The sequence below is a fragment of the Platalea leucorodia genome, assembly GCF_965183815.1.
Source record: "Platalea leucorodia genome assembly, chromosome: 5".
In the NCBI taxonomy this organism is placed as follows: Eukaryota; Metazoa; Chordata; class Aves; order Pelecaniformes; family Threskiornithidae; genus Platalea; species Platalea leucorodia.
Genome location: NC_138827.1, coordinates 25709150 through 25733474, shown reverse-complemented (window position 1 = coordinate 25733474; position 24325 = coordinate 25709150). Strand labels below are relative to the sequence as shown.

The 24325-nt window shown below is 39.7% G+C and overlaps 1 protein-coding gene across 4 annotated transcripts in view; it reads right to left on the bottom strand.

Moving 5' to 3' along the window:
- The window catches only part of DAB1 (DAB adaptor protein 1), a gene marked incomplete at both ends in the record, with an annotated part of 119791 nt that overhangs the window by 53327 nt on the left and 42139 nt on the right, over positions 1-24325 (bottom strand). For all 4 annotated transcript variants that reach the window (XM_082313975.1, XM_082313974.1, XM_082313976.1 and 1 more), the window contains 2 exons: positions 8620-8718; positions 11038-11177. In XM_082313975.1, coding sequence (XP_082170101.1) covers positions 8620-8718; positions 11038-11177 — 239 coding nt within the window. The remainder of the gene's footprint in view (positions 1-8619; positions 8719-11037; positions 11178-24325) is intronic.

Genomic DNA, 24325 nt, shown 5'->3' with positions numbered 1-24325 from the left:
CCTATAAACAGATAATTCTGATTAAAAAAAAAAAGAATTAAATGGTAATCCTGGAGACTTTATACTATAATTCCAACCACTGAAAGCTAAGGGTCAGATGCCTCTTGGAACACCTCTGAGATGCATGACCACAGTAGCTCCTCCTCCTAAACCCTTGGGCGTGAAGGCATCCTTCACTCCCTTCCCTGGCAGATGTCCTCCATCGCTTCTCTGCCCCTTCCTCCCAGGCGAGTACGCTGCGGGCAGCTCACCCCTGAAATGCCAGGCTGACACATTAGAAGGCATGGCTGGTTTGACCTGTGCAACCATTCCCCAAGCCACACATCTGCAGGGCCAAAACAGAAACGACAGATGGCGAGAAGAATGATTTCATGGGCTGGATCTACAAGCCACTAAATGGGCTGTCCTTCTCAGGCAAATGACAAGAGGGTGACTGCAAGAGGCAGCACAGATCTGCATGACAGGCTGTGATCACAGGGTACCAGCAGTCTCAGCACCACTGAATGTAACAACTTTCTAGTACAGGAATATTTTAAGGAGGCATTTGAAGAAAACATAAGGGGGTACTGCATGAGTATGTGCAAAGAACTCCTCCAAAGTATGATGGGCAGGATGGGAAGAGGCTCAGAGTCGTTTATTTGAAAACTGAATAAATGAATGATGTAAGCTGGTACTGTGGAATGACTCCTTGAAAGTGGATGAAGAGTAAAAACAGCCATGAAGAGCCTGGGAAAAAACCAGTTAGGCTATAGGTTGATAAAATAGAGAAGGCAGATTCGGCATAGGAATGCAAAGAGAAGTGTGACATGATCGAAAGAATAAGCTGAGACAGCAATCTTGGCAGTCACGATGGATTTCAAAAATAAAAGTCACATTTGTCAAGGACAAAGAAAAGGATAACAATTGAGACACAAGATGAAGAGAGGCAGGACTGTGTTTTAACTGTAAGCATGACAATAAATGCTTTATTTCAGAGCAGTTAAGAAGAATCTGCAAGACCTGGAGTTACCCTGGCTGTGACAATCGAAAACAAGGTTGAGACAAAAAAGGCTGCTGAGTTTACAGGGCTGAATAACAGATGATGCTGATATTTTCCTCAGCACTCTGAAAAGGAGGTCAAAGAAAGACCTTTGGGAGTCAGGATTAAAAGGCCCGGTTTAGCCAGGTTAAGCTTGAACTGTTCATTAAACGCGTAAGGAGAGGGCTGAAGAGACAGGTCAAGATTTGAACAGAAGGAGACAGGGCTGACATCATTTGGTTTGACACAATAATCAAATTTATATTTGCAAATAAAGTAACTCTGATAAAAAGCACAGCAGGAAAAGAAAAAGAGATCAAGGAGAAAGAGCACCCAGGAAATCCCAGGTGAAAACTGCAGGAGAGAGAAAGAGAAATTAGAAACACACGGGTAAAATCCAGCGACAAGAGTCAGGGATGCCAGGAAGGACTTCATTCAAAATCAGCTGATAAATTAACGATGCTAATGAAGTCCTCCACCTGAGATCAGCCATGAAGAGGAACTTCGGGAAGATCAGTTTCAAAGAAATTAAGAAGACAAAACCCGCCTGTGGGAGCTTCTGGCCTGGAGCTGGAAGGAGCCCCAGGCAGGGAACACTAACAATCTCCTGGCCCATACCATGCTCTGGCAACCACAAAAATTCAATGAACTAACCGCACCACCTCTTCTGCTCACTGCAGAGTGAGTACAGAACAGAAAAAAATAATTCCTTCTTTTATTTCTATTTTTAAATATTCAGAGACGCTCAGTGAAAGAGACTTGACAGTTTGACATTTCATCTGCTCCAGCACATGTGCTTCAAGGAATAACTACAGATCCATAATTGTACCTCGATTTTTGGTCAAAGATGCCAGAACCAACAGATTTCCAGTAAAGTCAAGAAGTACCTTTGGTACATTTTAAATGAAGTATCTTCTGCCAACAGTGAGTATTTTAATCTTGCTAAAATTTTCTTTCAGCCAAGTTTAGCTGTCCTGTTACCAATCTATCAGCACAATTAACACTATCATTCATATCAAATGGAGAAGAGCAGCAAATACAGAGGTTATCAGCACAAACCTGATAAAGTCTCAAAACAACCTAGAAAACGCTTTATAGAAGCCTTAGCAACAACTTTGAAAAATCTGTGCATTAGAAGGTCAAGAGAGCTTAAAAGGTCAGGAAGATGGGCAAGATGTAGATATCGAAAACAGTGGCTGGATCATATCACAGCCATAACATTACCACACTAGAAGAGAACAATCTGAGGCCAGCAGGATTATAATCACCCACTACAGATGTTATTTATTTGGACATCATTAAGAGTTAAAGCAGAAGCACAATCATGAGTTCTGTGGCCAGCATGAAAAGGCAAATTAATTTTTTTGTACAAAATGCTACAGATAAGGTCTGGTCCCCCTTCCATGGAACAGGGAGGTATTATTCACTGAGTAACACCTTCTCTGGTAGGTAAACTCTGCTCTGCATAAGAGTCACATAATCCTCCTCAAAGATAATAGAGTAAGGGATGGCTAACACGAATGAGAACAGATAGTCAAGAGGATATATATACATTTCTATACACAGTTTTCCTTCCTGGATTTCATACTGACAGCCTGAAGAAAATGGCTACAGATTAAATTCATAAAACATGAGTAACACACTGCAATACTTCTCTGCAGTAGTGTAACCCAATCAGACATCTACAGTATTCCTAGAAATTATACAAACCCACAGGCTGTGTCAAGCCCTGTATTTTGATAAAGATATCGGTCAACATCTCTGAAAGACTAGCCAATCCCTCCGAAGTGTGTAATAGATAACGCAAATGAAACTCACTTTTAGGGTGCTGCATAGGACAAAATAAGAAAAATTGGTGAAATGGCTATCATCTTCATAAACTGGGCTACAATACATCTGTTTAGGGCGTTTCTCACAAAGAAACAAGATACTGATATAGGTCTATGTGCTGGTTTTGAATGGGATAGAGTTAATTGTCGTCATAGTATGTAGTATGGGGCTATGTTTTGGATTTGTGCTGGAAACAGTGTTGGTAACACAGGGATGTTTTAGTTATGGCTGAGCAGTGCTTACGCAGAGTCAAGGCCTTTTCTGCTTCTCACCCCACCCCACCAGTGAGGAGGCTGGGGGTGCACAAGAAGTTGGGAGGGGACACGGCTGGGACAGCTGACCCCAACTGACCGAAGGGGTATTCCCCACCATATGATGTCATGCTCAGCATATAAACTAGGGGAAGAAGAAGGAAGGGAGGGACGTTCGGAGTAATGGCGCTTGTCTTCCCAAGTAACCGTTATGGGTGATGGAGCCCTGCTTTCCTGGAGATGGCTGCCGATGGGAAGCAGTGAATGAATTCCTTGTTTTGCTTTGCTTGCACGTGCGGCTTTTGTTGTACTTACTAAAATGTCTTTATCTCAACCCACGAGTTTTCTCACTTATACTCTTCCGATTCTTCCCCCATCCCATCGGCGGGGAGTGAGTAAGTGGCTGTGTGGTGCTTTAGTTGTCAGCTGTTGTTACCACAATAATCTATCATACTTTTTGGACAACTGTAGAGTCTAGATAAATATTTCATCTATAACAATAGCATATATAGATATATATTGCAGTATATTCTGGCAATTTGCATATCCACGAGCCAATACAAAATTTTACTTTAACAGAAATAATTCTTTACTTAAAGCCAAATAGTAATTTTTTGCTTTCATCATATTTCTCTTTCATAGTGTCTGGGTTTTTCATTAAAGTCAACAGAATTTTGCAATTAGCGCATGAGTTTAAAAGTATACCTCATTACGTGAATGCAGAAGAAAATGGTTTCCCAAGTATTTTAGGGAATTTAATTGTTCTTTTTAAATAAATTTTTTGAAAGTAACCTACAGTAAACAAAGATTTATTGTTACATAAATAAACAATGAGACAATTACAGCCTCTTTACAGAGACCATATTAGTCATGCACATCTAATGAAGCATTACTAAGCTATCACAGGGAGATAGCCTGATGTGTGTAATTAACAAAATAATACTCATAAATAGCTAATGAACAATGATGGTCCTTTAAAAATTTTGCATATCCTGCTATATTGAGAGTTATCGTTTTTGTTGCTTTCTATGGAACACATTAACCACTAAGTTCTATCCTGGAAAAGGGAGTATTAAGTAGCACGATGTAACTACTTGCATTTTTGCCTTCTACAGACCATGCTTTTGAAAATATAAAAGAACTCTCATGGAAGTCTACTAATGAAGAATACATTTCAGCTTGTGCTGTACTGTCTTTGAAAAATGGTGTCTTGAGATGTCACCAGGGTGCAGGGGAAATCTGACAGAACAAATGATCGAAAATTATTTTCATATAATATGCAGCCATGAAATCTCTGAAGTGGCATTAGGTAGACAAAGTCTGGGTCTAGTAATAATTGTGGTAAATTTTTTACGTTAAAAAAAAAAAATGTATTTCCTTCAGGTGAGGTATATATTTGGCAAATATTCTGGAGAAGGCAAGTGGCATGGATGGCCAACATATGACAGTAGGCAAGACAGGTACATTTATAAGAAAAAATAGGGTCAAAATCCATTTGTAATGACAATTTTTGACATACAACAGGAAAACACCCTGTTAGTCAAACTAAATACAACTTCAGAATATACAGCTAATGTTGGGACTTTAACAGCAGAACCATTTGTGTTGTTCTGCCTACATGAGCAGGCTCCTCCAGCAGATGAGTGAGTCTACATAACAGTATATGCAAACTACAAGCTTGCAGGGTCAACATACAATACGTTGTCAAGTCAATACATTGACAAGTATTTGAAAAGTGGTATGAAGGGACCTATTTAGATTAATCCATGGAATAGAATGATGAAATATAAGAGAGGAGTGTTATTTCTATTGCAGTACTGTAGATGAACTAAATTGTATCGCATCTACAGTGCAAACTCACAGCAAATCCTTCTCATATTTTTCTTGGTGAGATAAATTCTTCCCAAATGCTATTCCACCTTCAACCTAACCTCTTCATGGATAAATTTACTCAAAGGGCAGAATTCCTGATGGCTGGAATATTAGCATTATTAAAATCAATATTTTTTGATGAATATTAGGTCTGGAACATATTAAAGAGAGCTATAAGGTACAGGGGAAAAAACGTTGCTTATCATTTTCAGTAGTAACCCAACTACAGCCCTTCATCTGTAATGAATTATGGAGCAATTCCCCTAAATCATCTGTATGAAGTCAGCTATGGCACTGTCGATTTTAAAAAATCTGCTAGTTTTGAGCTACAAATTGATTTTTTATTGTGATAAATTAAAATCCAATAGTAGCCTACAAGATACTAAGCATATAGAAGCCTACATTTTTTCAGAATATTTTTTCTCTTTTCTGTCACATCAGACTGCCATTGTGGCAGACATGATAGCAGTAGCCAATGGTAAAAATTAAGAAAGGACACTCTAGAGAGGTAAATAACCTTTCCAAATAAACAATAAATGAGCACTGTGCCCCAAAATATCTGTTTGGGAATTCCAAAATTATGGAAATACAACTGAAGAGAAAGCATTGTGGGGGACAGGGAAGGCAGTCAAAGGAGGAGAAAGCAAATGCAAGATTATCGAGGCTGTTCCCTATTAAGGGCAGATTTTTTCCCTGATGCATGAATGTGAATGTCAGTCTCCAAACTTTATAAACTCTACCAGATAGATACCAGAAGATCCATACGAGCAAACCACAAACTTTTTGCTGCCCCTTTCCCTTCTGGACCATCAAAAGAGCCAGGCTGAGCAATCATACATCCCCAGTTTTGCCAGCTTGTGGGATTTTCTCTATTGCTTCTAAATCAAGAACGGGATTATCAGTGTCCTGCATTGCCTAATTGCATCGTCCTGATTTTGCTTTATAGGAGGCTCCACATTACAGCAGTAACGCAGCTTTCTTTGGGGGTGACTAGCACACAGACATCGATGTGAGACTACACAGATGGTATTATTTACTACTACAACAGCTGACATCTCTTAGCATTACACCAGGACAAGCCAAAGGCATATGGACGAGACAGCGCATCACCCCTAAATAGTTGTCTCTTGTGCTGTGGAAAGCACCTTGCCTCAGTAGTGCTCCTGCAGGGTCAGAGAGCCCAGAGGCACTGCTGGGGTCTGTCCGTGACCTTTGCTGATGTTACCCAGTGTATTTCAGGTGTTGAGATTGTATGTGACTACCAGCAGGAATGGGAATAAGATGACAACTGTAGACTGACGAAGTGGAGACAGGCTGGATGAGAGAGACCATGAGACGAGTGGGTCAAGGACATGAAACTTTGGGACATGGAGAGACCCAAGCTGATAAAAAGCTGAAGGGATGGTGGCTGTGAAGAACCAGCAGAGGAATTCATGCACCCCTGCTTCAAAAGCTTAGCATGGAAACTATGATTCTCCTGCTTTCAAAAAAACACGTAAAAAGTGATGTCAAAAGCTCCCCACATCCCTCTGTCACAGTCCTGTTTCAAGAAGGACCACTCAATACTCCTGTCTATCACTCCGGCAGCTCAGCGGCAGACATCTGGAAGGTGGATTTAAAGGTTTCAGTCTAAGCCTCAGTGAGTGAGTGACAGCGTTACTATAACGATATATAGTTATGTCAGATTCAGAGTATAGGGTGTCAAAGTTATGAAATGAAGGAGACTTGTTCTCATGTCCCCGCCTCACTAGTTGCAGGTAAGAGAGTGTGCAGCATGCCACAGGAAAGGCAATTTGGCTAAACCACACCTTTGTTTCTAATCGCATCCCCTTTTCCCTCTTTATTTTATGAAAATAAATTCTATGTTTGTGAAACATTCAGAGACAAGGGCCACAGGACAAGTCTCTCTCTCTTCTTTTTTTATTTTCCCAACAAAAGACTTTAGTCTTAGGAACGTAACTGTGGCCTCAGTGCAACTTGCAGAGTGTGTGGCAAGGCAGTGGGCTGCACCCTGAAGAAAAGAAAACAAAATATTACCATATTGTTCAGTGTATTACACTCTGTTCTGCACACTGAATGAAGCTGGTATTCTCTGGACAAAAAATGGTATGTCATCGCATAGTTAAATACTACCCTAATGCCTATTTATTAGAGGACCCAACCATGACTGTACTGGCAGCCCTAAACCTCACATTTCCTATCTTCTGAACACAGGCTGTAACCTCAGCAATGTTCTCTTAAACACTGCTTTTGTATGAATACTTTACACATGCTGTACACAACACATTCCAAATGAGCTTTTCATTACTAACTACTTGTATTATGTATCAGTGAGCTCAATGACATTGATTTTCTAATAATATAAATTAACTGGCAAAGATAATTTCATCTATCGTCAGTAGAGTTTTATTTCTGGCATCATGTTAAATAGTTAATCTTTCAAAAGATTAAATCAAGAGCTTTTTAAAATTCAAGGCAGAGCTTAAACTGCTGTAGAAATCTTCTTAATTAGGATTAAAATAGTTTGTGTGTTGTTGCTTTATATCTAAGTAGTATAATGTTTTGCTTAGGTTTCTTCTTTCAGAGCAATTTAAAAAATCAAACATGATATTGCTGTGGCAAAAACTGCGTAAGGCATGGACGTCTCCCGCAACTTCCTCGACCAGATGCTACTGGATGAGTTGCTGCTTGGCAACCTCAAACAGCAACCTCAAACGTTCCAATATCTTTTACCTCCAATTCCATACAATATATACTTTTTGTACCACTGATGATACAAAAGCACTGCTTCTTATGGCTACTGCATATCTGACAGAAGACAGCCACTGCTGTTAATAGGAGTATATTGCATTATGGTGACTACAACTGCACTGATCTGGAATTATAGACCTGACAGAAATTCTTTAGCATTCCCCTGGGACATCTTCCGTGCAATCCCAGCTAAGTGTGTGCTGCTCCCAGGAGCTCCCCAGCTCTCAGTGCCCTTCCTTTTCTCTAACTCAGGCTTGGGGAAAACAAGCTTCACTCTCCCGGGGTTGTCCGCAGCTCCCTGTTCAGCTTGTTTTCTTCCCCTCAGCTTCCCATGACACAAAGGGCCCAGCCCAAGACAATCCTAGCCTCTAATCCTAATCTCTTGTCATTACTCTCAAAAGTCACTTGGTACTGCCGAGGAGTCTTAAGCAGCATCCAAAGGAGTGATGCAGTTGGGCCCAGGCTGGATGAGAAAACTCATACAGGCACAGACACCAGTCTGTACCATGAACTGCTGAAGCCTCCTGCAAACAGTGGGCTGGTATTTCCAAGAAGCAATTTTTTTATCTGGCAGAAGGAAAACAAATCCCTTCTTGCCACTTTCTGGACTCAGAGCTGTGAGTGTTTATGCACATAAGGAGCATCTGTATACTCAAGTAAGTGGTTCTGCAGAAGTATCCAGGACAAGGCTTTACAATAAACTACATCCTCATGCTACACTTTACACCTCAGTCATCTAATGGCTTGCTCTGGTATATGATAACCTTTTATCAAGCTTGTCAGATGCTTCATGTGTGCTTACACTGGCAAGATACTACTGCCTAGCCAGAAAATACTTTTAAAGAAACATCCATGAAAAGATCCAATTTTGTTCCTTCACATGATTATTTTACTTACCCCTGTCTTTTCATCGAAGATTTTGATTCCCCCAAAGGACACTGTTAAGAAGATTTTTTGTTTATGTTCTCCTTTCGAACGAGCCGCAGCAACAATTCCCTATTGAAATAAAGAACAGTTTGGCTGGTTTCATTACTCTTCTAGGTGCCACAGAAGAGCACAAAGATTTGCTTGTGGACAATTCACCACTTTTCTAGGAAAACTTACAGGCTTTCCAGGAACAGTCCCCCTCTTACTACTGTCTTCCTCCCTTTCTTCAAGGTACCACATCTCTCTATGCCACCCAGAAAGCATTTCAAATATGCTCCCACTTCCAACCCCTGCACCAGCTAATCCTCCATGAAATTTGTTTTCATGGAAGCTGAAGGTCATTTCTAGCACACTTTTCTCAGCTGTAAGCTGTTTTGTTTTCTTTTTTTAAAGAAAAAAAAAAAACAAGCAGTGGAGGAAAAAAAATGCCAACAACTTTAGCTTAATTCATGGGCACACTTATCTGGAATAAGCAAAATCAAACTACACCTCTGCTGTAAAAAACTGGTATTGAGGGTTAGTTGTTTGCATACACTCAGGCTTTTACTTCTCAAGTGAACTTGCTGATCTGCATTTCGTGTACTATTCTCCCACAGCATAACTATAACAGTAATTTCTATTTCCACCTTCTCAGAAGCCTGCCCTGACAAATAACACTGTACTAAGATCAAATGCAATCAATTGCACTAGTAAATAAATAAAAATATTTATCCTTTATCTTGTGCTCTGCAATTTCAACATGTTTTAACAACCACTAGCTTATGTTTTAAGACCTTCATGAGGTCGTTCTCATTACACAGACATGAAAATTAAAGAGAAAAAATGGAGTCATTTATCAGAAGTCACCCCAAAACTTTATGCCTGGCATTAAAACTCACGTTGCTAGACACTAGGTCTCCAGAGCCCATAACTTCATGCTATGCTGCCTTACGTACAAACATGAATTTCTAATGCTCCCTTCCCTTAATAGTTTTAGTCATCTCACAACACTGTTTAGATCAATCTCGCCACTATGCAAAAAGGTATCAGGCATCTGGGAGATGTGGAAATGGTAATCCATGGAGGAGTGAGACAAAAAGTCTTGTGCAGCTGAACAGTGACAATTCTCCCAAATTGCTTCTAGGAACTATGAAATTATGAGAAACATCCAGTATACAATTAAACCAGATAGGAATATTGTGGCAGATGTGATAAAATCAACAGTGCACCTTTAAGAATAGTTTTTGCTTATCATAAAATGTTCGTAACTGATTTGTGAATTATCTACCAGATCTTTCTTTTAGATTGTTGAACCATAAGATGCATGTCACCCTTTGATGTTTATTCATGAATAACCACCTATTGCTCCTGGTTCCTCAAGACTGGAACCCTGCTAGTTGGTAGTGTAAAAGTACCATTTAGTGATTTCTCCTCCTGAAAAAAATAGTAATAGGAAATCCATGAGCTCTCTTGGTAGACTGCTGAGGAGAGGACTGGAAGGAAAAAAAACAGGAAAAAGACTGTTGAGGGTTTACTCCTAGACCTAGCTTGTAACCCTACAATGCAGATGGGAAGCCAACAGCCAACATCGTGCTCAAGAAAAACACAATCTATCCTTCCTCCTCAACCACGCCAGCTCTTCCACATTTCCCAGGGCCACATAGAGTATGCTTCCTATAGAGAGCTCTTATGCTCTTTGAGGGTTTTAAGAAAAGATTGAGCCAAAGAGAGATGTCTAGCATGCCCCAGAAAGTCCACTCTCCTACACCACTAGTGCTTTCAGATTCTGTCTACCCTCTAAGTTTACAGTCTACTCAAAATACGCTTTTGTCACTACTCCATTTCTTTCCCAAAACTCTGGGGACTGTTCTTTATCTTCTCATGTTTTGTCCTCTCAGTGCATTGCCTCCTGATATTGTAAGCCATCAATCCTGCCATTACTGGTGCAAGACGTTATCCTCCCAGTGAGGACACCAGTTCCCCCCTGTATCTGGCTACCTACATCCCGCAATGTCACTCACCCATCCCTGTCTGTCCCAAAAGGAGATAATGGTCAAAGGCAGGGCTGTAGTTGATTAGCACTATCATATAATCTGATACACCATTTTCTTCATAGTGGTTTACCTCCCCTTTTGCATAATAAAATTATTCAATTTGCAGATGTGTTGTTTATAATTTGTGGACAAATTGCAGTGGTGTCAATCATGAATAAATACTGAACTCAGAGATAAGGTATTAAAATTAAACTGGGATAAGCAATACCAGCCAAAAGTTCATGTAAAATTGACTGATTTCAATACATAATTAACCAGTGTGACTCAGTATCATGAAAGGAGAATGAGTAAAAGTTCAAGCTGAAATTCGCACCCCTTTACTCCATAGTATTAAACATTAAAAGTTTCACTGCACCTTGAGCTTCATCATGGAGTCTTGGCATAACTTGTCTCCTCGTGCGGCAGAAACCTCATCTATCCCAATCAGTTTTGCTTTGTATCGGACACCATCACCTTTAAACCTCTTTATTAAAGTGGCTTCACTGCGATCCTGACCTGAAAAGACATAAGGGAAACAATGAAATTTGCATGAGTGCAAAGGAAAATGAACAAATAAATACTCACAATTAAGTGGCAAATTAGTTCTAACTCCTACCTCAACACCTAAACATGTGAACATTTCAATAAAATTAGAAGAAAAGTACTAGTTCAATAAAACCTTTTGGCCTTACTACATCAAATGAATTCACAGTGGAATTGTTGCCATACAAAATCTTCTGCGCAAAATTTGCACACAAATTAGGTTTACAGAAGAAAGAGATAAGCCTGAATCAGACCTCACGGATCTGAAAACTTCTGATCTGTACGGATTGTTTTAATCCCAATACACTTGAGAATTCTTCATTTTGCAGACAAAACTCTAATAGAAACATGCTACTATTTCCTCGTATGCCGACTTATCTAACTGTATCAGCAATATTTACACTATTACCATTTGAATGATGAAAAAAGAAATTATGTTATTTGCCTATAGAATATTGCTGCTCTAAAACCTCCACAAAAAATAGTATCTTTGTTCTATTCTTTCTGCTTATAGACATATACAGAAAAAACATAACCAGCAACATTGGCTCTCACAGGCTCACCCTGAGAGGCTTAAAAAATGGCACAAGGTGTTTCTTAATAAAAAAGCAATTGGGGATAAGATGCACAGTACTGATAAGGCCAACGTACATAAGTTACAACACTCTCAGACTAGCCTGAACCACACGATGATGACACTACAACAATCCATGAAAGGGATAGTTTTGTCAGGAAGACTTTTTCCCCTGAGTATCTGCAGAAGCGTTTATTCTGTGTCTTAGCTGGAAGAAATATGTTAGTTAGGGAATCAGCCTTCCTAAAATTGATTAAAGATATATTTTGCAGCTGTCTGTGGAATTTCTTGCTAGGATCTCAAGAAACCACCAGTGAACTGTAAATAATTGCAACCAAACAAACAACTTGCAAGGCACAAAGAAGCAAACAAAAATGTGAGATCGTAAAGAATTTGAAGTTTCTCAAGACCCACAGATTCCACCAGAAAACTTGACTGATATTGCTAAAATTTATACTGTTACCACCTAGGCGCTCTAGTCACAGATTTTCTAGCTATTGTAAAAAATGAACAAAGAGCTAGAGCCTGCTATAAATGAACCATAGGTAAGAATCTAGTATTAGACACCTATATTTGGGAATTTTAGCCCAAATTTTCTCGAAAGCTCAAGAGAGCATACACGACCAATGAAGAGTACTTCCAAACGAAGATACTCATTTGGTTCTCCTTCCTCGAGAGTACAGCACAGTCCACGCTGTGAACTCATGATGGACTAAATGTATGTTAAAAAACACAGCTATTTTAAGCATATTGAGACCTTTGAGTGTGTTGAGCACACAAATACTATTTCTTTCAATGAAAAACATCAGCTCATTTATAGCGCCTTTAAAATAAGGGGGCTGATTAAGTTTTGCTGTGATAGTTCAGTGGCCACCCAACTGTTTACCTTGATGCGTTTTCACTCCTGCTCCCCCAAAAATAATTAAACAGAAGGTTGAAACTTCATGATCTTACATTATGTTTTATTTAAAAAAAAAAACAAAACTAATGAGACACAAATGATAAACCAGAAACTCGCAGTAGTGGTAATATCATTCCCCAGGGAAATGCCAAGGCAGATGTTGGCACTGTCAGCTAAAAACAATGAAAAACCATTTTCCACTTTCAGCTCCAGAGTGGGGCAGGAGGGAGAACATCTGGAGAAACAACAAAGTACAACGATAACAGTGGACTTTTCCATATGTCTTTTATACTTGCAAAGATATCCTGTTGATTTGCAGTAAATAAAATCCAATTCCAACAGCTTTCTTGCCAACAATTTGCAACCTTACGTCTTTGTTACAGCCGAAGGCAGCTGTTAGCTAATAGCATGTAAGCGTTCAAGAGTGTTTCCTGGGTCCGAGTCATGATAGCAACCTTGCATTCATCAGTTATTTGAACATTTATACTTATTCCAACCTCTGATCTATTTCGCTGCACGTAACTAAATCCCTGACGTTAACAGCCCATTCAAACACAAGTTATGGCTATGTTTGCTTATGCACAAGTCCCATGTCAATTATGACCCAGATTAAGTAGGATAAAGTGCTTTTGGGATAAATGACTGTGAAAAATCATCAGCCTGAAAATGATGTAGATATGTTAAACTGCAGTGGAAACTGCAAATTACTAGAGACTACAAATTCATCTGTAAAACCCTAGAGCATATGTCCCATGAAAAAGCATAGAAAATGCACACACACACTGCCCTATATTATAAATCAGCCATCTGTAGCAGTCACCATTTCTCAGCATATATCCCAATCTCCCCCAATCTATGCTCATACCATATTTCCAAATTTTCGTGCTGTAATCAGCACTGAAAAACTTTCTACCTGCTTGGAAAATTACCATATAACAAACACTGTCAGTATGGTTGATTTTACAGCACTCATGAGATGTGAGATTTATGCGGAGTGGTACTTCATTTGCACACTGGACACTTATAAGTGTCCAGATAGTCCAGACTCTCATAAACATCTCATCATTAAAACAAAAAAGTCTTTTTAAATGACAGTTCTTGAACAAGGTTCTTTCTGTGTTTGAAACTGCATAAATAAGAGATGTCTGAATTATGAGCCTGTAATTCTTCTTAAGCTTCAGAGGAGCGTGAGAGCTAACATTAAACCTCTAAACCAGAGAGCTGTGCCTGTGCCAGAAACCTGCCCAGGAAATGCTGCCTCCTTCTTTCCATGTAACAAGCGGAGTCAATCTTTTCTTCTTCGCAGCTCCTGCCTTTGTCAGCGGGGAGCTGCTGTCGCACTCGGCTCTCCAGCCACCCCCTGCCACCGCACTTGCTCAGTCCCAGTCTGCGGGAAGGAGGATTATCCTGGATGCAGGGCTGCACTTACTGCTGGAGCTCAGTTTTATTTGAATAACAAGAACCCGCATCTTGGGGCTTTCACTCTCAGCTTGCCTTCTTCAAACTACAAATAACACCTCAAGGGCAGGAAGGGGGACATTCATAAACCAGCTATGAAGATTTCATGGAAAACTGAAGCTTGAGGTCTCAGATCATTACTAGACTATAATCTACATCAAAATCAGAAGCACGTGTTTAATGACAATCGCTTGTTTCCACAACACGTATTTCCTGAGATCTCATTTTACGTTTTCTTGACTGCAGAGAAGAGCACAGCTGCCAAAGCCGCGCCAGGTGAGCAGCTGATGCCCATCTCAGTTGTCCACCGTATCCTGCACAGGTACAGGTGCAGAGCCCAGCGCTCTTCATCAGAGGACTAGTACCACTAGGTCATTCTAAAATGATCCTAAATTAAATTTCTGTATTAAAACTTTTTTAACTTCAAGACCAATGAGTATTTTCCAATGGTTTGCTCTAAAATGCTTTCATAAATATCTTTTCATAAGCCAAGAAATATCCCAAGCATTTGTTCACAACTCAACACAAGCACTTCACAATGCAAAATGGAAGCAGATCATCAACAAAGCTAAAACCGATTTGATTCGCATGCCCCAAACTGAGACAAAATGCAAAAGCTAAAAACCCACTAACAACAACAACACACAAATTCAATTTAGAAAGGTGATCACTTTTAATTAGAAAATGTGCCGCTGTTGACACAGGCAAAGAAATGTTTTGTTTGCAGCATATAGATTTATAATCCTCAGAGGCCCTTAAAACGTAAATGTAAGAGTAATTATTTTATCTACTTCTATAGATGTCACCATTCACCTTTAAGCCATATGTGTGTTCCAGCTGGAGCCACTGCTCCTGCGTAAGTGGGAAAACATGATCTTCGCTGCCGAGTTGTGACATTGCACTTGGACTTCCACAGTCTTTTAAGAGAACAATTAATTCCTGGAGCTGGGTGATGCAATGTGCTTCTGAGCTTGCATCTAGAGAGAGGCTTATCATCACGATCAGCGTTAAGCTATTTTATCCATCTCACTAAATATACTGTAAAAGTAATAAACAAGATTTTTAACACAGTCAATCATTTTTATTTGAGGCAATATACCTTAATTAAACTCAGATTCTGTAAAGCAAGCTAGAGACAGACCTGAACCCAAAACCCCAAGTACTCAACCCAAGTACCTCAAGTGCATTCAATCCCAAGACATGACTGGTAAACAGTTCAAGAGGAGCATAAGCTATTGTGGAAGATCCAGGTCAAAGCAGCCCAAGCCGAGTGCCGGAGGTGAGTGCTCCCCAGGCCGTGCCCTTCAGCAGTGGTCACTGGAACCGCTCGGGGGACGTTACCATCATAGCAGCCCACCAGCTGCCATTCAACCCCGACTTTGACGTCGAGAGGGAGAGCTAGCTCTAGGTTATCTGGCTCCAAGTAATGCTTTTAACTTTGCAGACTGAAGGTCATGCAAGGTTTCCTTCCCAGGCACTGTGTATTTTGGTGAGTGTCTCAAGAAGACTTATCCTCACTCTTGGTACAGGTCAAGGATTACACTTGATTTTGGCTCTTAGCACAAAAGAGCACCAAGCTACCGCTGTATTGATATGCTAACATTTAGAGCAAACTGTTCATTCTCCCAGGGGATGTGTAAGTAAGCGTATTTCATAAACAGAAAAAGAAAATAAACCAAAGCATCACTGCAATAAGCACGCTGTTGCGTTTTCTGTATGCTCTTATAACACAATATGTATTCTTCACAGCATCCACTAATCTAAACCAATAGCCCTGGAAATGGCTATATCCTTTATTTAAATGTGTGAAGTCCTCAGGGCATAATCTGAATTTCTTGATTTTATGACTGTAAAAATATATAATGATATTATCAACAAAGTCAATAACATGCTCCTGGCAATCAATTCGCTGAAGAATGACACTCCACTGTCTTTTTTTTTTTCCTAACTAATAAACTGTCAAAGTTGTATCCATCACACATTCAAATTATAAACCTGAAATAACACCTCCTTATATCTCGCAGGGCTGAAAAACAATCACATATGCACTTATGAACAGCCTACATCTTCATGGGGACAATTAGCATTTTCATAGCACCAACCCAGTGGAAAATACAAAACACTGCAGTGCAGAATGACCTCTAAGATGCCACACACACTGAAGGCTAGTGAATTAATTACTAAGTGAAAGATATTTCCTGTTAGCTGTGCATATACATGCCCCTATGTTCACATATATATGCATCCATAATTTTATGTATTTGCACATATGCATACACACATGGTGCACAGCTTCATTTGGCATCAATTATCTAAAGAAATTTCACAGTAATTTTAATCAACTACAGATTTCCCGGGGGGTGGGGGGTGGGGGGTGGGGAATAGATAAGCAGGTGTAAAAGAGAAAATACTCATACATAATTATATGTACCTTTCAGTACAGCAGCAACTAAACAACAATTCAGGAAGGAATCATGAAAAGCTCAAACAGATTATTCTCCTTGATGGCACATTTTTCTCAATGGCTTCACAGAACCGCAAGTTCGATGCAGAGGGCTCAAAACTATCCATCACACAAAGGGATGGATTTTGATATCAAGACTGCAGCACCTCGGGAATGCAATTATTTCTTCATAAGCATAAAAAAAGTTCAGTGCAGAATGCTTATTTGGGAATTTAAAACTAAAAAACCACACAAATTCCCAGATCCTCCTGCTGTTAATCTAATTTTTGAACTTTTTTGCTAGAGGTGGAAAACTTCGAGTTGCCAGGTCGTGTATTTGTCCCTCTCTTTGAGAGCATGACTGCCCAAACCCACTGTGCTGCACCTTGAGATCTGACACAGAAAAATAAACTTTTTCCTTTTTTAACATAACACTTTAGAAGAGAAAACACATAATAGCTAGCAGTATATGTGCACACAATTTAACTTCCAGTGTTATCACTAGCATTCTCTTCCTCTAACAATATTGCTCAAATGAGTTTCTAACAATTAGCCATTTTATTTTTTTTTTTTTAAACAAGAGAGTTATTTAAGGGTTTAATTTCAAGATCTATAATTCACCTCAAGTGACAAGAGCACATTCACAGCAAGATCTGCTCACAACATCAATCACTGCTATCTTTTAAATTACGACGTACTTTGAATTTCACACTTTATATCATCAATGAAGGCTAGTTCCTAGCAACTGAAAAAAAACCTACTGATGTAGTGAAATGCAAACTATTTTGGGGGGTGGATTACAACCTTAAAAAACATGTTAAAATTTTAAAGGGAATAAGTACCTCTTGTCTATATGGGATCCTATCCAAAACTCTTGGTTACAGTAGATGTGTGCACCTTGAATGCAATGGATGAAAACTTCTCCTTTCACCAACCCATAGGGAAACTCCTAAAACATCTGCAAGATGTGTTCTGGAGTGCTTTTTGCTTACCCAGCTAGAGACAATTTGCTGTAGGGTCAACAAGTGAACCCTGTTGAGGTCTACTGTATTAACAAAGTGATATTGCCAAGGTACAAGTACATAAAACCTCAGCAAACGATCTTTTAAACTTCCTCCTGCCAAGAACCCTACCTCTTCCTATGAGCTGCCCTTGCCCAAGAGTGCCATCAGGAAGCTCGTGAGCCTCCTAGCTTGAGGAACTAGAGGGAGAACCTCCCTCCCATCCCGCTGGTGCTTCAGTCCTCCTTGGTGCTTCTGCCCAGGAAAAGGTAAAATGCCCCGTTTTGACAGGAATGCAAACATTTGTCTTGAATGCAAAGACTAAGAATATTTCTACAGAACATGATAAACCATTTAAAGAGGGGAAGCAGAAACCACTCTGAAGGCTCAATGGACTTCTATTATGGTTAAATTTAAAAACATTACCTACAATTTTAAACACAGATAAGGGCTCTTCAGGAAAACTCAATCATCATTCAGCCTATCATCTCAGCAGTACTTCCCAATTGTTCAGCACTGCTATTCACAGTAACCTCCAACTGAGAGATTTTATGGCTTCTGGCATTATTGGCCTGTGAATTACTGTACTCGAAGACACCTACACATCCCCACTCTTAGAACCAAGTTTCCTGTGTAAGTAAATATGATGTTCCCATATTATTTGCTGTCTTTGATCAGAGCTTTAGGAACAGAGATGTCATTCACAAGGTGACAGCAATTGCACTTGCCAAGTTTTTATCTTAACGCTTTGTACTCTACACAAGCTAATACAAAACAAGATGTACATTTTGTCGTCTCCAAAGCAAAACGGTTGTGTGGACTAGATCAAATTACTTCTTCATAGTACAAAGAAGTATGTGTGAGTATATCAAGAGAAGAATTCAATTATTTACAGAGAAGGCCTCAGTATAAAATAATGTTTGATTAAAATTTTGGACAAATCTCAGTGATGGAGAGTCTAGGGCAAGCACATGGGAGATGGCAGTGATTGAGCACATACGCTCCATGGGCAGATGACAAAGCACTCATTTTAGTTTTAGCCAGAAGGCTCACTGATCAATTTTATTTTCTTAGATGGTCTTTGAGATGACAGTATATGGGCACATCCTCAGACACAGAAATGACCAAAAGCTGAATGCAATTAAACTTCCTTTCAGCCTCTGTACCACGCAAGTCTTCATAAATCTTTGAAAGCCATTTTGTAAGGTGCCTTTTACAGGCTGGATGCAAAAGCAGCTAAAATCCCAAATTCTACACTGATTTAAATTGAAATAAGACACTGCAATAACACTCTGTTTTGGGGTACTAGCCTTGTTTAGCAAGCCCTAGGGAAGTGAAAAGTGAAAAGAAAAAAAAAAAAGTGAAACAAGAAAAACTTGGCAGTCCATTTTCTGCTCTTAGAGATTAAGAATAAAAATTATGTTTTCTGGACAACTACAGGGGAAGGGAGAGGACAGGTATCTGTGGATTCTCCTCTTTAAAAGACAGAAGACAGTTTAGGAAACTTTGTTCACCTAATGTTTCAAAGCGGGGGTAAATGTTTAAATCAAGCAGACATCAAAATGTCAAGTAAATAAAGCCCTTGGGAAAACAGGGTCATCAATCAGTTCATTCCTTACCCACTTGCCTGAACATCAGTATGAAATTGGTTGCTTCTGAGACAAACTCAACTAAGAAAAGGTAATTGATTTTACAGTGATCCTTAATTGGCATTAATATGTGCACTGCATTTGGACAGGGCATAGTAAAAGCCCCGACACAACCAAGGGACCCATTACAGCTGTACTAATATGCCCAAGCAAAACAGCCCTAATGGGGCAGCCAGTAGATACCATCTACTGCCAAAAATCTCTGTAAAGGACTTCCAAAGGAGCAAGGAGAGGCCAGTCCAAATGGCAATGCTAACTTACCCCAGAATGTGTCATTTCCCAACCAAATCTGAACTTGCTGGGGAAGAGGAAAGTAAATTAGAATTGCCTTTCCTTCCAAGCTCCACCGTAGCACTGAGAAGCACCTTAAAGCAGCTGAAAAACTAGCCAACACTAGGAAAACTGATCATTTAAAGATGAGCATCTAAATCATTGTTTTGGTATGTGAACATGCAACAAGATTTGCAGAGTTGCTGAATTCCCCTGACTCTCTTTAATCCTACAAAACCTAGAAGTGCTCAGAACTTATCGGGGAAAAAAAAAAATCACGCTGCTTTTATGTGGCTACCTATATCTGGCTTTAAGTATGTAGATTTCAGGAACAATTTTAATTAGACTTTAACTTATCCAGGGCACACACATGCACACACTTACACGCTGCGCCCCAAAGTCATGTTGAGACACACAGATTCACAATTTACACTTCAAAGCCTACAAATATATTCTGTTGATGAGTCTATCAAAGCGTTTAGTTTTTGTTACGTATAAAGAAAGAGAAAGGGTGAAGAATCAGTTCACTTCATACAAATGCCAAATTCTTGTGCTGCCGTAAAATAAATGTTAATTCTCTGGGACTATAAAAAAGGCAAGTTAAGAAAAGGTTATGCTCTGATTAACATTCCTAAGTTTCTCACATCTTCAATAACAGAAGAATCTTTCCATTCAAGATAACTAATTACAGACACTAAGGTCCCCAAAGAAAAGAGCAATAGCCTGGAACAGCTAAAGCAGGAGGAAAAAGCCATTCATTGATTTACACTTTACCCTCTCTTGTCAACACTCTGGTCTCCTATTGCACCAGTGCTGCGTGCACACACTGAAATGGGACTGTGCACCACACTGGATGAAATCATGGCCATGGGCCAGGACCACCTCAGGGCTGCAACACTTCTCCTTGAGCCACCCTCTTTGTCAACACAGAACTTTTATTTTGTTGAAGACTCATGCCAGTACTAGTTAAAACTGTTACAAAACTGATGCAGTAGATCACAACAGGCTGCATCATGCACCATGCTGTGACACCAACTGCGTCCCTGATGCGACAGTGCAGCTGCAGACCCACCCTACACCTTTCTTCCTATGGAATTATTGGCGCTGACAATTATGTCTGGATGTATTAGTTGTTCTGATGATATTGGTATAAAATGCAGTTCTGCAAGTTCCGTAAGTTTCTGGCTTAAATATCTGGCTCCAAGGCCATGGAATTAGACGCAGCACGTGGCCTCAGAAGGGCATTATGTACCCACCTTACAAAGCCTGTTCTCATGCAAAAAAAGGAAAAGAATGAAAATGACACGTTAAAACCGCACAGTAAACAGATTTGTAGAAATTATCCTAAGATCACGTTAATTCAATAAGAAAAGCAGCTGCTATTTATTTTCCACAGCCAAACGGAAATACCAGTATTCACCACATGACAGTCAAAAAAACCCAAACCGCTATTTCCCTGCTGAAATTGTTCACATTTTGCTATCCAATGTTTCAGGAAGCAAATTATTTTCATTTTGGCCTCCCACTGCCTCTGCAACATCAGAGAATGTCTCTCCCTGTTGGAAAAACAATAGGAGGCAAAGAGGAAAGCAGCTTTTTTCCTGAGACTTTGGGCTAAAGAACACCATCAATTTCAAAATTACAACAGTGGCAAAGTGCTTCTTTCAATCTGGTCCTTTCATTTTTGCCTCCTGCTGCTGTTCCTATTGTCAAAGTGGCAGCAGGAGGCAGAAATGAAAAGACTACTGCCGGCAATCACCCTTGGGCAAAGTGTTAATAAGAAGTGAAACACCCCTGTACCATAACAAATTCCAGAGGTAAGAAATTGGGGTTTGTGCATCTCTCGTGTGTGTAGTGCCATGGAGGATCAGCCCATCAGCATAACTCTGATTGATCAGGCATCAAGGAACCAAAGTGTTTGGGCTGGTACTTAGGAAACAACGAATGAAACTGAGTATTGCTAGAAAAGTAATAAAATACAACAAAACCAAACTGACAAAACCCACCAGATAACTCTACTGCAAGTAAGAGGAAAGGAAACTACTCAACTGGGAAAAGTTGGGGCAATTTTTCAAGACATTGGGTAAACGGGTTGAGTTGTAAGGGCACAAGGACCCAAATGCTCGCCAAGCTAACCTAGAATGTTTGAATCCAAAGAGCCTGTTGGCATGTGAGGGGAAACAGGAGAAAAGACCAAAGCCGAGTGCTTAGTGCTACCAAGATTTTTACAAATTTCAACAAATTTGCTGAGCCACCTGAAGACCAGTGCAGTATTTCAGAGCTATTCACCTAAAGAACAGCAGGAAGGTATAGTGCAACCAGAAAGAAACCACTAACAACCCTCCTTCCAAACACCCTGCAAGCCAGAGAGAAGCTTTAGAAAAGGGTGACTATAACTAATTAACTAAGCCAGCCAAATAATCACCTCTGTCTTGTGCCCTTTAGTGAGGTTTCCAAAGAACCCAAGTTGCCCAACTGCAAATTAGTGTCCTCCAAACATAACTTATTTAAAACTGATGCCTTCGTTACATGAAAGAAGAAGCTCAGTCCCCAACTGAGCAGTATCTGAAGGTGTCTCTGCTTACAGCCCCCAAGGCTGTCTCTGGTAGTTGGGCACTGCAAGGATGACCAAATTGTATCATTTTTTGAAGAAGTATGGCTGTTAAAGGGATAGTTTAAGCTAGATCTAGGAAGTTTTAAGCAGCTGGAGTAAATCAAGATAGAGGGCAGGAGCTGTGTCTTGGTCTGTCCCTGCTTAAGGCTTTAAAGAGAACATATTTGCCAAGATTATCCATGTGTTTTTACTACCTTTGTGGTTACAAGAGTTCATTACGAGAGAGCAAAATTGTATTCCTCCGAAGACCTTGGAAAAAGAAGTGTGAACAAAGTTGACTTCATCTACAGAAGTTCTTTAAAATCAGAGAAAACAACTAGGAAATGAATAAAGAAGCTACTGAAAAGGAATATGATATTATTTTTCATTGCATGAATTAAATAAAAGAGAGGAGGGTTTTCTTCTTCAAGGAGGAAAAGGTTGTTTTGTTCTTAGGTCAGAGTTCTTCACTGACTCAACCTGTACAAAATCCTTGTCATATTAACTTTCAGGACATGCAGATAAAATCAGTCTGCTGAAATCAACGCAAGCATAAAGAACAGCCTCAGGGGAAAAAAATAGATTCTATCTATATCATTAAAATATTACCAGACTTTTAAAACATTACTATTCCTCTTGCAGTTGTGCTTATCTTCTGAAGAGTGTAAGACCTGTCTACTTCATGTAATACTCTAGTTATTTTGTGGCTGGTACCATCAAGCTTTTCTAGCTGTTTCTACCTCTAACAGTATTTTGCGATACCACGCTGAAAACATTTATCAAACGATGCACAACTCCTCCTTTGGACTGCACCCCAACGCCTTCTCAATAACTTGTCTGTAACTTATTCATTTACAAACAAAATTGACTGTGTCTAATCTCCATGAAAAAAAACCCAACAATCTAATAATTTAATGTCTGTATGCAGCTTAGTGTATTATAAGATAGGGCATTGCTATGCCAGGTTAGTATGCCATTAGCTGGCGGATTCTCAAGCATCTGACATGCAAAGTAGGTCAATTTCTACCCATATAATTCTGATTATGTCAAAATATTTATTCATGAGTTTCCTAATTCAACATACTTCAAATAAGTCATATTTATGTAAAAAAAACACATCTAAATTATGGTTGCTAACAACTGGGTTATTGCAGCTTCAAACACTCTGGTAATCCAGAGACGTGGATAATGTTTTTCCTTGCAACATACTACATAGAAACAGAATTGGTTTTATTTCCTATTTGCCATTATTTGTAGTCTGGTTTCCCAAGAGAACAGAGTAACACAGCCACACACTCCATGGGTGTAGTGGGAATGTGCAAAGCAACAGAAACCCTCATCCTCCCTTCTCATGCCCGTTCTTCCATGCATTAACACTTGAACCTTCGGGCCAATTTCAGTCAGGTCTCATCTACATTATGAATTTTTCACTTTAACGGTCAGGGGAAAATAGGCAGCTGAATAGATGAGAGAGACCCTATTAATGGATTTGCTGATGAAAGGCCACGCTGTGAGCTTGTCTTTCCTTAGAGCTTAGATCAACATCAAGACCCAAGAAACCAGGCTTCCTCAGTTCCTCAACTCACAAAAGTCTTTCCATCAAAATTAAAAGATTACCAGGAGGAAAGGGGGGTATACAATGACTTACATCATCCACATGCTCAACAAGATCTAACCCCTTCCAGTGAGAGATTAGGAACGACTCCGAGCTGCAGGTAACGCTCATGCAATAACAGGGAGATGGAAAAATTCCTTACCCAGCCAAGGCCATCTGTGACTAGTTGATCATATAAAGACAAGAACAAATAGCAACTCCATGGTTTTCAGTGCTGCTGCAGGCAAAGAAAAGGTCTTCAAGATCACCATTTTCTTCATTCCACTGTACTGTGCCGCAGCATTCAGATTACCCATGGATTTCCTCTTGCTTTCACCAGTACTTGCTTTTATCAGCACCCACGTGATGGATTCCACTTTTTACCAACCATATCCCTATTAAATATCCTAAAAACTTTAGGCCTGGCAGAAGTAAAATCTTTTCACTTTCCTCCCCAAGTAAGTGCTGCCTAAGCCTATATTTCATCTTCTAATATACCACCAGGAGGTGCAACGGAAAAATGGATAGTACTACCATTCCTAAGGCAAAAAACTGTGAGCCTAATTCTTTGCTATACTATGTTTTCTTTTACGCCATTCTAGCACCATACTGGTAAGTCAAACTGAAGAGACACTCCC